Consider the following 14767-nt stretch of genomic DNA (forward strand, 5'->3'; position numbering starts at 1 on the left):
ATCAGTCCAATAGATGTCGCTGTTGCACTACGGTAGTGGGGGGGGAACAGGAAGTTCCGGTAGGCGCACACCATTCTTTAGAATAAGGAAAACGCAAGAACTGTGCTGTCCTTTTCTCTTTATTACTACAGGTATGTAATAGCACTTTTAAACGGTCTAATATCGGAATAACGTCATGACATGTTAGGTAACAAACCAGTCAAGGTATTATCACGTTTGGGAAAGGTTTTGTGTCAAACCGAGTGAGCGAAGAACATGATTAAAAAAAAAGCACACGGCGCGGGGTCCACAACACGTTCATTTGTTAGGCTTTCCAGGTTCGTATTTAGCTCAGTGGGTTTCGTCTGGGGTTGTTCAGTACAAAAACGTTTTGGAAAGTTGCAGCTAGAAATCCTCTGAATAGAACTGACATGATTCCTTAGAATCAGGCATGTTTGTTCTACATACTACATTTATATTTGAATGTGGCCACCATCTCCGTCCTCCAGCTGGACATAGGCCTGGTACCCGCTTGTCCCTACCTATGTGAAGGTAGCCACAATAGTGGAGTTTGTGGTTCGCACTCAAAATAAAAGGCCCTATTTGAACGTTATAAACTGACACAAAATATGGAAATCATGTCATATTTGTACAAAATAACGCAAAACATGTTTGGAATGTTTTACTTAATCTACAATGAATTTCAATAATTAATTATTTTGAAAATTAACAGAAAAAAACTGAAATCCCACTGTGGAAGTATTAGACCACATCATTAGATTGGGGGCATTCTTATATGAATTTATGAATTGAGTTAGATTGTGCTCCCACGAAACAGGTGACGCCAACAGAAAACTAATTTCAAGAATGAACACATATTAGCTTCTTAGCTCTTATTGCAGGACTGACTGTGAAACATCACCTTCCCAGTCAGTCTATTGCAGGGTTACTCCTGATAAAGTTGGGTAGCTGATGGGCCTTTTCAGCGCTTAAATAGACAAAATGATTAGTCACAGGAACCAGGACTAATAAAGCCAATGCAACTGGCTGCTTTACAAACGCTAGGCCTACCACATGGATGGACATTCATAAAAAAAGTTATAGGCCGACACTGTAGGATACACCCCAGTAAGCACGGACTGACGTCGATGTCTTTTTAATGCCTTTTTTGACTTGGCCCAAACATTAGACTGGACCAAATCGGAACCAATCACTCAGACCTCATTAGGCAGGTTTCCACTGACCCAGGTGCATTCGACCAAAGTTCGACGGGCGGATTTTTTTGTCAAAGTTAATTTATTCCGACAAGTGAGGATAGAAACAGTGTGTTTTGAATAAATTATTACTGCTGAATCATAATGACGGTACGGGGTGTGTCATTACGTCCAGTTGTTTTTATCCACACAAGATGGTTAAATGGAAATACACCCGAGCAGGAAATTGTTGGATCTATTTTCTATTTTAACTTTTTCAAAATGGCGACGAAAAAAAACATCTCTGGACAAGTTATTGGAAACATAGCTAATTTCACAAGATTGGAAAGCACTACAGCAGAGTACAGGAAAGAAAAGTAAAGTTTAATTCAGTACAGTAGAGTACAACAGTACAGAGTATGGTACAGTATAAAGTATTGTATTGTACTTTACTCTAATGTACTCCATTAGGGCTGGGCGATATGGACAAAAAAATCATACAGCTTTATTTTGAGTTTTCAAACTTCTAGGCGATTTAGTTTTTCTCTAAATAAGCGATGTACAATTAAAGGTTGAATACACAGAATTTCAAACAGTCAGCAATAATCTAATGAATTCAGGGCTTGTGAAGTTATACCGAGGCTAAATATAAGTCATCCACAACCATAACACCCACTAATAATTTATTATTTGATCAAAATAGTTGAACCTGCTTTTTTGCTGTTGCAATAATCACTGATCTGGCTTTCAATTCTGTCTATGAAAATGACCCTTTGTTAAAAATGTACTAACTTATTGTAGCAGGCATTATTAGCCTATAGAAAATGAACACAGGTCTGTCTCATCAACAATCTCTCAAGCCCACGTGCTAGTGATTAACCAGCTAATCTTTATATTTCAAGTTTAGTCAACTTGGATCTATTTGCTAACAAGGTTGAACAGTTGAATTGTTATGAACACACCATTCTGTCTACAGTCTCCAACTGTTTGAAAAGCATATTAGCCTGTCCACTTTGTTCAGATGTTAAAATAAAGTGGCCTACCTTATTTCTCAGAATGAGAACAAGTTGCAAATACCTTATATAACTGTTTTATGCTTATTGCACATGTATAAAACATCCTAGAGAGCTGTTATAATAGTATTTGGCTAAAATACTGCTAGCAGTACTAATGCTAGCATTCATTTTCCAGAATCAATGTTCATTGCCTTCTTCAAATTGGGTGCTATGGTTTGTAAATGTCTTTAACCCCGGCATCTATATTATTCAGGTGAATAGTGCTGCCTAAAACAACTGCAACCTTGTACTAAATGGTTTTTCAGTCATTTATGTGAATTCGGGAAATCTACTGTAGGTTATGTACACTAATGTTGTGTAATTTAAGGTGTGCACCTTGTCTAATGGGAAATGAATAAATGGTTGGTTGTCAATGTTTAGCGACCTGATCTAATATATTTTTTGAGAATAAAGTGCCATAACTGTTAAGACTAACTTTTGTGTCCGTTTCTCTTTATTATTACTGGCAGACTCAGATTAAGTCTGAGGTCGGTAACATCAACAGTGAGGACAAACCCAGCCTGCCTCTCTCCTTCCACACTGAGTCCAAACCTACAGTCACTGGGTCCTGATTGTGACAGTGGAGCCCAGTTTGCACTGCAGGATCCAGAGATGGCATCAGTGAAGCTGGAAGACTGCAGTCAAACACTGGAGCTGAATGTCATCATTAAAGATGAAGAAGAGGAGGAGAAGATTAGGACAACTGTTAATCATGGTAAGAGCTGGTTCTATCTATCTGTAAGTTATCTTCGTAAGTTAAAACGTCTGTAAGTTATGACCCAGTCTATTGCTAGGTTGAATTCTGTAATTCTGACAACACATCCCTGAACAACTGGGTTATCTGGAGTGCTTAGAGAGTAGACTAAAGAAGTGGAGTAGACAAACTGCCAGTGTTTTGAAGTTCTATGAAATGAGTCTGTGTAGTTACTAACCCTTGTGATGTTGAGTGGAGGATGATATGAAATGAGTCTGTGTAGTTTCTAACCCTTGTGATAGTGAATGGAGGATGATATGAAGTGAGTCTGTGTAGTTACTAACCCTTGTGATAGTGAGTGGAGGATGATATGAAGTGAGTCTGTGTAGTTACTAACCCTTGTGATAGTGAATGGAGGATGATATGAAGTGAGTCTGTGTAGTTACTAACCCTTGTGATAGTGAGTGGAGGATGATATGAAATGAGTCTGTGTAGTTACTAACCCTTGTGATAGTGAGTGGAGGATGATATGAAATGAGTCTGTGTAGTTACTAACCCTTGTGATAGTGAGTGGAGGATGATATGAAGTGAGTCTGTGTAGTTACTAACCCTTGTGATAGTGAGTGGAGGATGATATGAAATGAGTCTGTGTAGTTACTAACCCTTGTGATAGTGAGAGGAGGATGATATGAAGTGAGTCTGTGTAGTTACTAACCCTTGTGATAGTGAGAGGAGGATGATATGAAGTGAGTCTGTGTAGTTAGTAAATCTCTTGTGATAGTGAGAGGAGGATGAAAATACTAATAATTTTCATCCCTTTTGCCCCTTTTAGCCTTTGACTGTTGAAAAGCTTTTAGGACTGAGACCCCATTTAGTCGACTGGTAGATTGTTTGGTCGATAGATAGGCTGTTGGTCAACCAAGCTTTATTTAATCAAGCAGTGGCAAATATATATACAGTATATATAAAAGAGGTATGGCACACGAGCCATCTGTCTGATTCACATCTGCCTGAGTGGACTAATCCATTGTCTGCCTGAGTGGACTAATCCGTTGTCTGCCTGAGTGGACTAATCCGTTGTCTGCCTGAGTGGACTAATCCGTTGTCTGCCTGAGTGGACTAATCCGTTGTCTGCCTGAGTGGACTAATCCGTTGTCTGCCTGGGTGGACTAGTCCGTTGTCTGCCTGGGTGGACTAGTCCGTTGTCTGCCTGGGTGGACTAGTCCGTTGTCTGCCTGGGTGGACTAGTCCGTTGTCTGCCTGGGTGGACTAGTCCGTTGCCTGCCTGGGTGGACTAGTCCGTTGCCTGCCTGGGTGGACTAGTCCGTTGCCTGCCTGGGTGGACTAGTCCGTTGCCTGCCTGGGTGGACTAGTCCGTTGCCTGCCTGGGCGGACTAGTCCGTTGCCTGCCTGGGCGGACTAGTCCGTTGCCTGCCTGGGCGGACTAGTCCGTTGCCTGCCTGGGCGGACTAGTCCGTTGCCTGCCTGGGCGGACTAGTCCGTTGCCTGCCTGGGCGGACTAGTCCGTTGCCTGCCTGGGCGGACTAGTCCGTTGCCTGCCTGGGCGGACTAGTCCGTTGCCTGCCTGGGCGGACTAGTCCGTTGCCTGCCTGGGCGGACTAGTCCGTTGCCTGCCTTGGCGGACTAGTCCGTTGCCTGCCTTGGCGGACTAGTCCGTTGCCTGCCTGGGCGGACTAGTCCGTTGCCGCCTGGGCGGACTAGTCCGTTGCCTGCCTGGGCGGACTAGTCCGTTGCCTGCCTGGGCGGACTAGTCCGTTGCCTGCCTGGGCGGACTAGTCCGTTGCCTGCCTGGGCGGACTAGTCCGTTGCCTGCCTGGGCGGACTAGTCCGTTGCCTGCCTGGGCGGACTAGTCCGTTGCCTGCCTGGGCGGACTAGTCCGTTGCCTGCCTGGGCGGACTAGTCCGTTGCCTGCCTGGGCGGACTAGTCCGTTGCGGAGGGGATGGCACACCAGTATCACCAGCAGTACATTTAGCCTACAGTTAATTCCCATCATTTCTAATCTACAATGTTTGTTTGGTTACGGTAATGCATTCAATATATTATTATTACAGTCTTACCATTGTCATTGTAGGAGTGGACACATTGTTTGCAGAGCTTACAACCTAGGCTACACTTGTGAGAAACGTTTTGGTTTATTTCATTCCATTTACGAGTTGTCAATTTATTCATTGTCTTTTGGTTAGAGTGCTCCTGTCAATGTTGAGTAAAGACACACACCTGATTACGCATTGAAGTAGGCCTATAGGCTAGCTGGCCTCTGTGCAAATGTAGGCCTATAAATGTGCCCATTTGGGGATCAAACTATTTCTGATTGTCTTAACTCACCGTCACTGTGGAGTTTCTGAAATAAAAAAATGTTCAGCTCAAACAGCAAGTAAACAAAGTCTGTTTCTACATCCATTAAGAATGACAATAGTTCCTCAACGTAGCCTATTTGAAAACTCTTTCCATCTCTCTCCCTTTTGATAACCACCAAAACTGTCATGCTCTGATCTGGTGGAAACATCAGAAAACAGGCCTACCTGATTACTTCTTATCCCTTGTGCAAAATAGCCTATAGCTGTGTCTGTCTGTCTGGAGCTCGCTGGCACGAGAAACTCTGAGGGCCCTAAATATTTTATACATTGTTGCAAGTTTGCTAGCACAGGCCAGACCAAATGAATAGTTGATAGAATGTTTCAAGTTTCTTGCAGACAGGCCATGTGTAGCCAATTTGATTAATAGGATATCTATTTTCATCAGGATATTTTCTACCTGCAGACTGCAATGTTTTTATTTGTTGGCTTTATGTAAGCTAGTTTTGGCAATGGCAATAGATTTGTATAATTTTAATTTTTATATAATTTTGATTAACCACATGACATTGATTTGAGATATATAGACTTTATTATGAATGAAATGAAACTCTTCCACAAAAATATGCAAATGAAAATCATAACGCAGCAGCGGGAGGAGGAGAGTCGGGAACAGATTTATTGTCTTCTGGTTACGCTATATTGATCTCTGGCTTCCTCGTGAGTATTTTGTGTGTCTTCATTTTTAAGTTGCAGTGCTTAAAGCATCAGATAAGCTCAGTAGCCTACATATAGTTGATTTTATTCAAACACATATGGAAAAATACACGATTTCAAATGTAAAAAAATCAACAAGGGAACGATTGGTCGAAAGAAAACACTCGGTTGTCCAGGATATCTTTTTTTTTGTCGGGACAGCCCTAATAGCTTTATTCCCTGTATTGAACAGCCTACTGTTATGAAGTCATATGTATATCACACCAACTGACTGGTTCTTCTGATGTTGTTCACACAGGAGACCATGTTGAGACATTCTCTACATCCAGAGAGCAACAGCAGGAAGATCACAGAGCTAAGAGGTCTCACCACTGCCCACATTGTGAGGAGATTTTCCCATTTCTATCAAAGCTAAAAATACACCTTAAAACACACACTGAAGAGAATCTGTATCCCTGTAATGACTGTGGGAAGAGATTCACGACATCAAGGTCTCTGACAGTTCATCAGAGAATACACACAGGAGAGAAGCCTTACTCCTGCTCTGACTGTTGGAAGAGTTTCTCTCGACTGGGCAACTTAAAAACACATGAACGTATACATACAGGAGTGAAACCTTACTCCTGCTCTGACTGTGGAAAAAGTTTCTCTCGACTGGGTGACTTAAAAACACATGAACTTATACATACTGGAGTGAAGCCTTACTCCTGCTCTGACTGTGGAAAGCATTTCTCTCGACTGGGCCACTTAAAAACACATGCACATATACATACAGGAGAGAAGCCTTACTCCTGCTCTGACTGTGGAAAGTGGTTCTCTCGACTGGGCAACTTAAAAACACATGAACGTATACATACAGGAGTGAAGCCTTACTCCTGCTCTGACTGTGGAAAGAGTTTCTCTCGACTGGGCGACTTAACAACACATGAACGTATACATACAGGACTGAATTCTTACTCCTGCTCTGACTGTGGGAAGAGTTTCACTCGACTGGGCCACTTAAAAACACATGAACGTATACATACAGGAGTGAAGCCTTACCTCTGCTTTGACTGTGGAAAGAGTTTCTCTCTACTGGAAAACTTAAAAAGACATGAACGTATACATACAGGAGTGAAGCCTTACTCCTGCTCTGATTGTGTAAAATGCTTCACAACATCAGCTGACCTAAAAGTTCATCAGAGAACACACACAGGAGAGAAGCCTTACTCCTGCTCTGATTGTGTAAAATGCTTCACAACATCAACTGACCTAAAAGTTCACCAGAGAACACACACGGGAGAGAAGCCTTACTCCTGCTTTGACTGTGGAAAGAGTTTCTCTCGACTGGCCCAGTTAAAAAGACACCAAGGTAATCATAAAGGAGAGAACTATTATCACTGATCTGACTGTAGATTTTGTTTTTTATCAACAGCTGAGATAAAAGGGTCATCAGAGAACACACAGAGGAGAGAAGCCTTACTTCTTCTCTTAATGTGGCAATGTGGATACACACTTGAGAGAAGCCTTACAGATTGGTGTCTTTTTAAATGGCCCAATGTATGCATAAAGGAGGGAAGTCTCATCAGTTTTCTCAGACCAGCTAAGATTAGTCACTCCACTTAATTCTCATCTTATAAAATAATTGGCAACTTTGAATTGGATCAAATGAAGAAAGCGTAGAACACTCTTGTAATCCTATTGTTTCTCACTGTGAGAACCGTGCAGAAAAAAGGGAGCATTCTAGAATGTTAGTCTCTTCTCTTTACTGATCAGTGTGCACCTTGTTGATCTTGGATTTGCAATTATGGTTGAATATCCTCTGTGAGGCGTCTCGCAATGGAGTCTGATGGTTGACTGGATGGTACTGCTTCCCTCTGCAGTTTTCTGTGGGAATGAGCTTGTATACACAACATATACTGAGTGTACAAAACATTAAGGACACCTGCTCTTTCCATAACATAGACTGTTTCTGTACAGCACTTTGTGACATCGGCTGATGTAAAAAGGGCTGTATAAATACATTTGATAAATTTGATTGATTGAAGTCCGAGATCAACCTCCTGGTCCTCCTCTGTGGATGCCACATCCCCTCCCATTGTTACGGAGTGTATGAACACATTTTGAACAATGGCTTCCTAAAATGCTGTGTTGGTTACTAACACAATAGGAAAGGTTGTGGTAGATGTGGACCATCACAGGTGAGTTCACAGCTCTTCCACTCTGAACAATGGGGCATGGAAAGGGTAACACAAGCTTCCTTTCTGGTTCCATTCCCCAATAGTAAGTGGGTCATACTTGAATTGTGGTAGTTATATTGTCCCTGGACTTTGGCACCATAGAAAACACTTAAAAAGGAATTTAAAACCCTGAAATACATTTGTTTCATTTCACATTTATTTAAATATGAAAAATGTCCTTTATACTGCAAAACATTATTCGTATGTATTGTAGAACATACTGGGGACTAACTAATTGGCATGTAGAGGTGTAGTGACATGTATTGAGTAGATACATAAACATTTAAATTATTTAGCATGCTATCAATTAAACATACAGATTTTTTTGTATAGATAACCCATAGGCTGAGCAGTAGAATGTAGAATATTTATTTTTCATTAGCGGATCAATCAAGTTCCATGCAGTTATCCAAACACATTCTTCATCATCAAGGATGAAAATAATACATCTAGTTTTAAAAGACTATTTAATAAACATATGTAGTAGTTTCAAAGTATGTATATCATTAAACAACAGTCGCTTAGGGAGAGGTGAAATTTACACAATTGTTACCCGGAGGAAAATGAGGGAGTGTCATGCTTTTTAGATTTCAGTCAAGGTGAGGGTTTATTATTTTTACATTTAGTTCAGGAAGTGTCATGTAATTTGCAATCAATCAAATGTCACATTGCTCAGGGTTTGAGAATTAGTTGCTTATTATATCTCATGATGCCCTTCCTCCCTGATTCTCTGCTGGGTGTGCAATATCAAGTGTGCCAAGTGTAGTCTCAATAAAAGGATTGTTAAGTTCTGAACGAACAGAGGAGAAACTCGGATTGACAACTCGTAAAAGCACACACCAGATTTATTCAACCTACTGGATACGTCAGCTGCTAATTCAACATACAAGTCACACAATGACATATTTATACCTTCCAACTAGGCGGAGTCACCACTCACCACCTATAAGGTAAACAATCAGTCTATTTCTCAGAGGACCTAAGTCTGTTCTTTTTACTGGTATTGTCATGGCCCTGCCTGTCCTGAGCAGCGTGAGCGGAGAGGTGTGTGAAATAGGACTGTGGTTAGTGTCGTTGGGGTGGACCCCTCCGGCCCTCCTCCCAGAGGTTTCTTCTCTCTTCCAACATGATCCATAGACTATACTATAGGCCTAGGCTATACCAAGACCATGCTCGGAAAAGAACAGTGCAAAGTTATATTTATGAAAAAATGTACTTTCTTTCCATAGTTTGTGTACAGTGGCACTTCAGGAGGCGAGGCTGCAGAAATACAAAGTATCTGTGTGCGCGGACTAAGCCTACTGAGGTCCTGTTCAGTTTGAGAAGATGAGGAAAACTAGAGCTATGGCTATAATTGATTTGAATAAAAACAACGGTTAATTGCTTTTTTTTGTTATTGACCTCTCAAATGAAACTGCTATATTTTTCTATTTATGCAAATGCATTTCAGCCAATTTGTATCTTTAATATATGGCAGTTTCATTCAAAGGGAGAAAGTTCCCTACTTTCTCCCTTTTCCACTTGCCTCTGATTTTTGTGGTACTGCTGCAATCAGTTTGTTGTAAATTTGGATTGAGAAGATATTCCTATATATTTTCGACAACTGCATATGTGACATAACTTCTCCATTTCTATTCATAATATCATTAATAAATATAATACCATTTTTTTAAAATCCATAAAGAATGTTTTTTTATTAATCCTTTATATTTGAGTTTAACCATTACATTTGTTGTAATATTTGTTCTATCTTTTCTGGAGGATAAAACTGAAATTGTAACCAGCTTTGTATTGTTTTTTTGAAGAAAGGGCGATACTTTCAAGAAGTCGTAATCTGTATGAAGGCAAAAAAGCAATTTTTGAACAAAGGGTGAGCATTTCTTAATAATCTACTGGAGAACCATTTTCGGTTTAAATATAACTTATGTATGAGTGAAGCTTTTAGTGAGAGGTTTAAAGCTTTAATATTTAATAATTGTAGCCCCCCAAACTCATATTCATTATATAAATAGGCATGTTTAATTTTGTCTGGCTTAGCATTCCAAATAAAATGAAATGTTTTTTGCTCATATGATTTTAAAAACAAATCATCTGGAGTAGGCAATACAATTGGTAAGTAAATTAACTGTGATGGACCAAAGAGTAAAATTACATAGATTTTCTGTAAATAGACAATGGTTGCAGAATCTTATCTATTTTTGCTAACTTTCTATTGAAATTAATTCTGTTAAATTAATTTATATTTTTTGAGATGTGAATACCAAGTATGTCTACTTCACCATCCACCCATTTTATTGGTAAACTACAAGGTAGTGTAAACAATTTTTTAACGATCCAATACGTAATATGGTACACTTGTCATAATTAGGTTTTAATCCAGAGAGGCTAGAAAAGGGATCAAGATCTTCAATGAGACTGTGCAGGGATCCAGATTGCGGACTTAAGAAAAAACTAGAGTCATCAGCATACATTGACACCTTTGTTTTATCCCCTGGATTTCTAACACCTTGATGTTCTTATTGGATGTAATTTTAATAGCTAGCATTTCAATGGCCATAATAAATAGGCATGGAGACAACGGACAGCCTTGTTTTACTCCTCTTAAAAGCTCAATACTTTCTGAGAAGTAACCGTTGTTTTCTATTTTACATCTGGGGTTGCTGTACATAACTTTAACCCATTGTATAAGAGATTCACCAAAATTAAAGTATTCTATGCATTTATATATTAATTGTACTTTATCAAACACCTTTTCAAAATCAGCTATGAAGACCAGACCTGGTATCTTAAATGTTTCATAATGTTCAATTGTTTCAAGTAATTGTTGTATATTATCTCCAATATATCGTCCATGTAAAGAACCTGTCTGATTAGGATTAACAATATCTGGTATAACCTTTTTTATTCTATGCTATTGCCTTTTGCCAGGATTTTCACATCACAACATTGAAGTGTTAGAGGCCTCCAGTTTTTTAAATGGACTGGATCTTTATACTTACCACCTGGGTCCTGTTTTAGTAGTAATGAAATCAGACCTTCTTGTTGAGTACCTGAAAGCCTGCCATTTGTATAAAAGTAATTAAAACATGCTAATAATGGATCTTTGAGTACATCAAAAAAGGTCTGATATCCCTCTACTGGTAAACTTTCAAGCCCTGGTGTTTTTCCAGACTGAAAAGATTTTATTGCCTCAAAGTTCCTCTTCTGTAAGTTGGCCTTCACACCGGTCTTTCTGTAAATGTGTTAATTTTACATTATTATTATTATTCACTGGAAATGGAGGAGACTGAAAAGAAAACATATGCTTAAAATATTTTGCTTATTCTTCCAAAATATAATTTGGTGAATCATGGATAACGAGTTTCTGTAAATTCTTTTTGGTTTTATTTCCGTGTTGAAGATTCAAGAAAAATTGTGTGCATTTTCCATCCAATTTACTTTATTTTTGTAATACATTACACTTGATTGTTCTTGAATAAGTACCTCCATTTCTTTTTGTTTTTCCACTAACATATTTTGTGCCTCTATAATACAGTTTACATTACCATCTACCTGCGCTGTTACTTCCTCTATTTCCTTTATTAGTCTCATCTGTTTTGACCTAAACTGCTATTGTTTTAATGATGAGTATTGTATTGAATGGCCTCTAAAAGTACATTTGAAAGTGTCCCATACAATAAGGGGACCTGCTGTACCTATGTTTTACAAAACAAAAAAGTATATTATTAATTATTTTGTCTTAGTTAAGAACAAATTGTCATCCAATAGGCTTTGATTCAATTTCCAATATCCCTGTCCATGTGTAAATTATGTAAAAGCGATATGGAGGCCAATTAGATTGTGGTCCGATTGCATTCTGTCTCCTATTAATACTTTTGATGCCAGCAAGAACAAGACTAGGAAGTAATCAAGACGGCTTGCTTGATTAAGCCTCCTCCATGTATAACTCACTAGGTCAGGGTTTTTCAACCTCCATATATCCACTAGTTCTAATGTATCCATGATATTTGTAATCTCCTTAAGTGCTTGAGGGTGATAGTTTGTAGAATGATTTCCTTTACGATCCATTGAGGTACTTAAAACCATATTATAATCTCCCACCATAATAAGATATTATTTCGTTGCTTGTGAGCTCAGCAGGTTATTACATATATTTTTGAAAAGTATGGATCATCATTATTTGGCCCATATAGATTAATTAACCAGCTCTCTTTTTGGTCCAATAGCATATTTAAAATAATCCATCTTCCTTGTGTATCTGTTTGCACAATCGGATAAAAATGTGCATTAATTAGTATAATCACCCCTTTTGAGTTTCTTTGACCATGACAAAAATATATTTCTCCCTCCCAGTCCTTTTTCCACCCAACCTCATCTCTACTTTCCTGTAAACAATATATATTATATTATTTCTCTTTTAGCAAATTTTTATGAATACTTGACCAGTCTCAACGTCAACAGTGAAGAGGTGACTCCGGGATGCTGAGCCATATCTCAGACTGGCCAATAAAAAGAAAAGATTAAGATGGGCAAAATAACACTGGACAGAGGAACTCTGCCTAGAAGGCCAGCATCCCGGAGTCGCCTCTTCACTGTTGACGTTGAGACTGGTGTTTTGCGGGTACTATTTAATGAAGCTGCCAGTTGAGGACTTGTGAGGCGTCTGTTTCTCAAACTAGACACTCTAATGTACTTGTCCTCTTGCTCAGTTGTGCACCGGAGCCTCCCACTCCTCTTTCTATTCTGGTTAGAGCCAGTTTGCACTGTACTGTGAAGGAAGTAGTACACAGCGCTGTACGAGATCTAGAGTTTTTTGGCAATTTCTCACATGGAATAGCCTTCATTTCTCAGAACAAGAATAGACTGATGAGTTTCAGAAGAAAGTTCTTTGTTTCTGGCCATTTTGAGCCTGTAATCGAACCCACAAATGCTGATGCTCCATATACTCAACTAGTCTAAAGGCGGACAGTTTTATTGCTTCTTTAATCAGCTGTGCTAACATAATTGCAAAAGGGTTTTCTAATGATCAATTCATCTTTTAAAACAAACTTGGATTAGCTAACAGAACGTGCCATTAGAACACAGGAGTGATGGTTGCTAATAACGGGCCTCTGTACACCTATGTAGATATTCCATAAAAAAATCTCCTGTTTCCAGCTACAATAGTCATTTACAACATTAACAATGTCTACACTGTATTTCTGATCAATTTGATGTTATTTTAAATGGACACATTTTTTTGCTTTTCTTTCAAAAACAAGGACATTTATAAGTGACCCCAAACTGTTGAATGGTAGTGTAAACTACACACTTTCTTAGTACCTCTGACTTTGCTAGGTTTCTGTCTATTCGGTGCTGGCTGGCACCCCTTCTATTCCCATGGGGGATTGTAAAACAATTTGGTTCTTGTGGACCCACTTTAACGTGGTGGTTTGTCGACCTTTGCTGATTCTGATTTGATAAGCTACAGGTGACAGTTTCACCACAATCTCGTGTGGCCCCGTCCAGTGGGACAGGAACTTTGCCGCAATGCCCGCGGGTTTGGTGTATATGTAGTACCACACATAATCCCCTACCTCGAACACCTGGTGTGAGGCCTTTTTGTCGTAATGGGTCTTGTCACCTTATGCACTTCTTTCCAACTTTCCTTGAGCATACGCAAAGGTAGTTTGGAGGTGGGTTCGCAAGTCTGTCACGTGTTGAAGAGCAGTGTAGGCGGTGGCAGCGGCGAAATCTCCCGGTTGGTACAGGAGATGCAGTGGAAGTGTCATTTGCCGGCCCGTCATCATCTCGATTGGTGTTATTCCCGTATACCTGTTGCCTGTGACTCTGATCACAATCAGTACCCGTGGGAGTTTGAGGTCTCAATCTTTGTGGTTGACTGCCACATATTTCCTCAGGATTCTGACGATTGTCTGGTTGCTCCTTTCCAGCCTGCTAGAGCTCCTAGGGTGGTACGCAATGTGGAGTTTAGCTTTGGTTCCCAGGAGCCACCACAGTTCGGTCATTACAGCTGCCGAAAAGTGGGTTCCTCTGTTACAGTCAACGGTTTCTCCTGGCAGGCCGAAACGACTGAAAATGTGGTTGAGCAAAAGAATGGCCGTGCTTTCCACTGTGTCATTGGTTGCGGGCAGGCACTCCACCCACTTTGTGAATGCGCAAGTTACTGTGAGGAGATACTTGTCGCATCTGGCTGACCTAGCAACTGGGCCGACCCAGTCGATCTGGATCGAGCTCGAAAATCTAGTTGTCCAGGCTCTTAGCTATGCTCGCAAGCTCTAGAAGTGACAAAATTGGCAAAGGGCCCTTTGGCAATGTGGGCAGTAGGGCCCAAAAAGTTAATCAAGTTGGGATACATGTACAAATCAAATCAAATTTATTTATATATCCCTTCGTACATCAGCTGATATCTCAAAGTGCTGTACAGAAACCCAGCCTAAAACCCCAAACAGCAAGCAATGCATGTGAAAGAAGCACGGTGGCTAGGAAAAACTCCCTAGGAAAAACTCCCTAGAAAGGCCCAAAACCTAGGAAGAAACCTAGAGAGGAACCAGGCTATGAGGAGTGGCCAGTCCTCTTCTGGCTGTGCAGGG

The 14767-nt window shown here is 40.1% G+C and overlaps 2 protein-coding genes across 2 annotated transcripts in view; both read left to right on the forward strand.

The window, feature by feature from the left end:
- LOC106575980 (uncharacterized) overlaps positions 1 to 14767 on the forward strand; it is a 185525-nt gene that overhangs the window by 150910 nt on the left and 19848 nt on the right. The gene's annotated exons all lie outside the window — the stretch shown is intronic.
- Positions 71 to 11725, forward strand: LOC106575361 (uncharacterized). Its single transcript, XM_045698574.2, has 3 exons — positions 71 to 131; positions 2698 to 2942; positions 6254 to 11725. The coding sequence occupies exons 2-3, from the start codon at positions 2840 to 2842 to the stop codon at positions 7336 to 7338; spliced, it is 1188 nt and encodes a 395-aa protein (XP_045554530.2). The 5' UTR covers positions 71 to 131; positions 2698 to 2839; the 3' UTR covers positions 7339 to 11725.

The sequence above is a fragment of the Salmo salar genome, chromosome 17, assembly GCF_965601325.2.
Source record: "Salmo salar chromosome 17, fSalSal1, whole genome shotgun sequence".
Classification (NCBI taxonomy): Eukaryota; Metazoa; Chordata; class Actinopteri; order Salmoniformes; family Salmonidae; genus Salmo; species Salmo salar.

Coding starts and splice junctions, on each gene's coding strand:
- LOC106575361 (XM_045698574.2), top strand. CDS start 2,840: ATGGCATCAGTGAAGCTGGAAGACTGCAGTCAAACACTGGAGCTGAAT. Junction 2,943..6,253: donor TAGGACAACTGTTAATCATG/GTAAGAGCTGGT, acceptor TTGTTCACACAG/GAGACCATGTTGAGACATTC.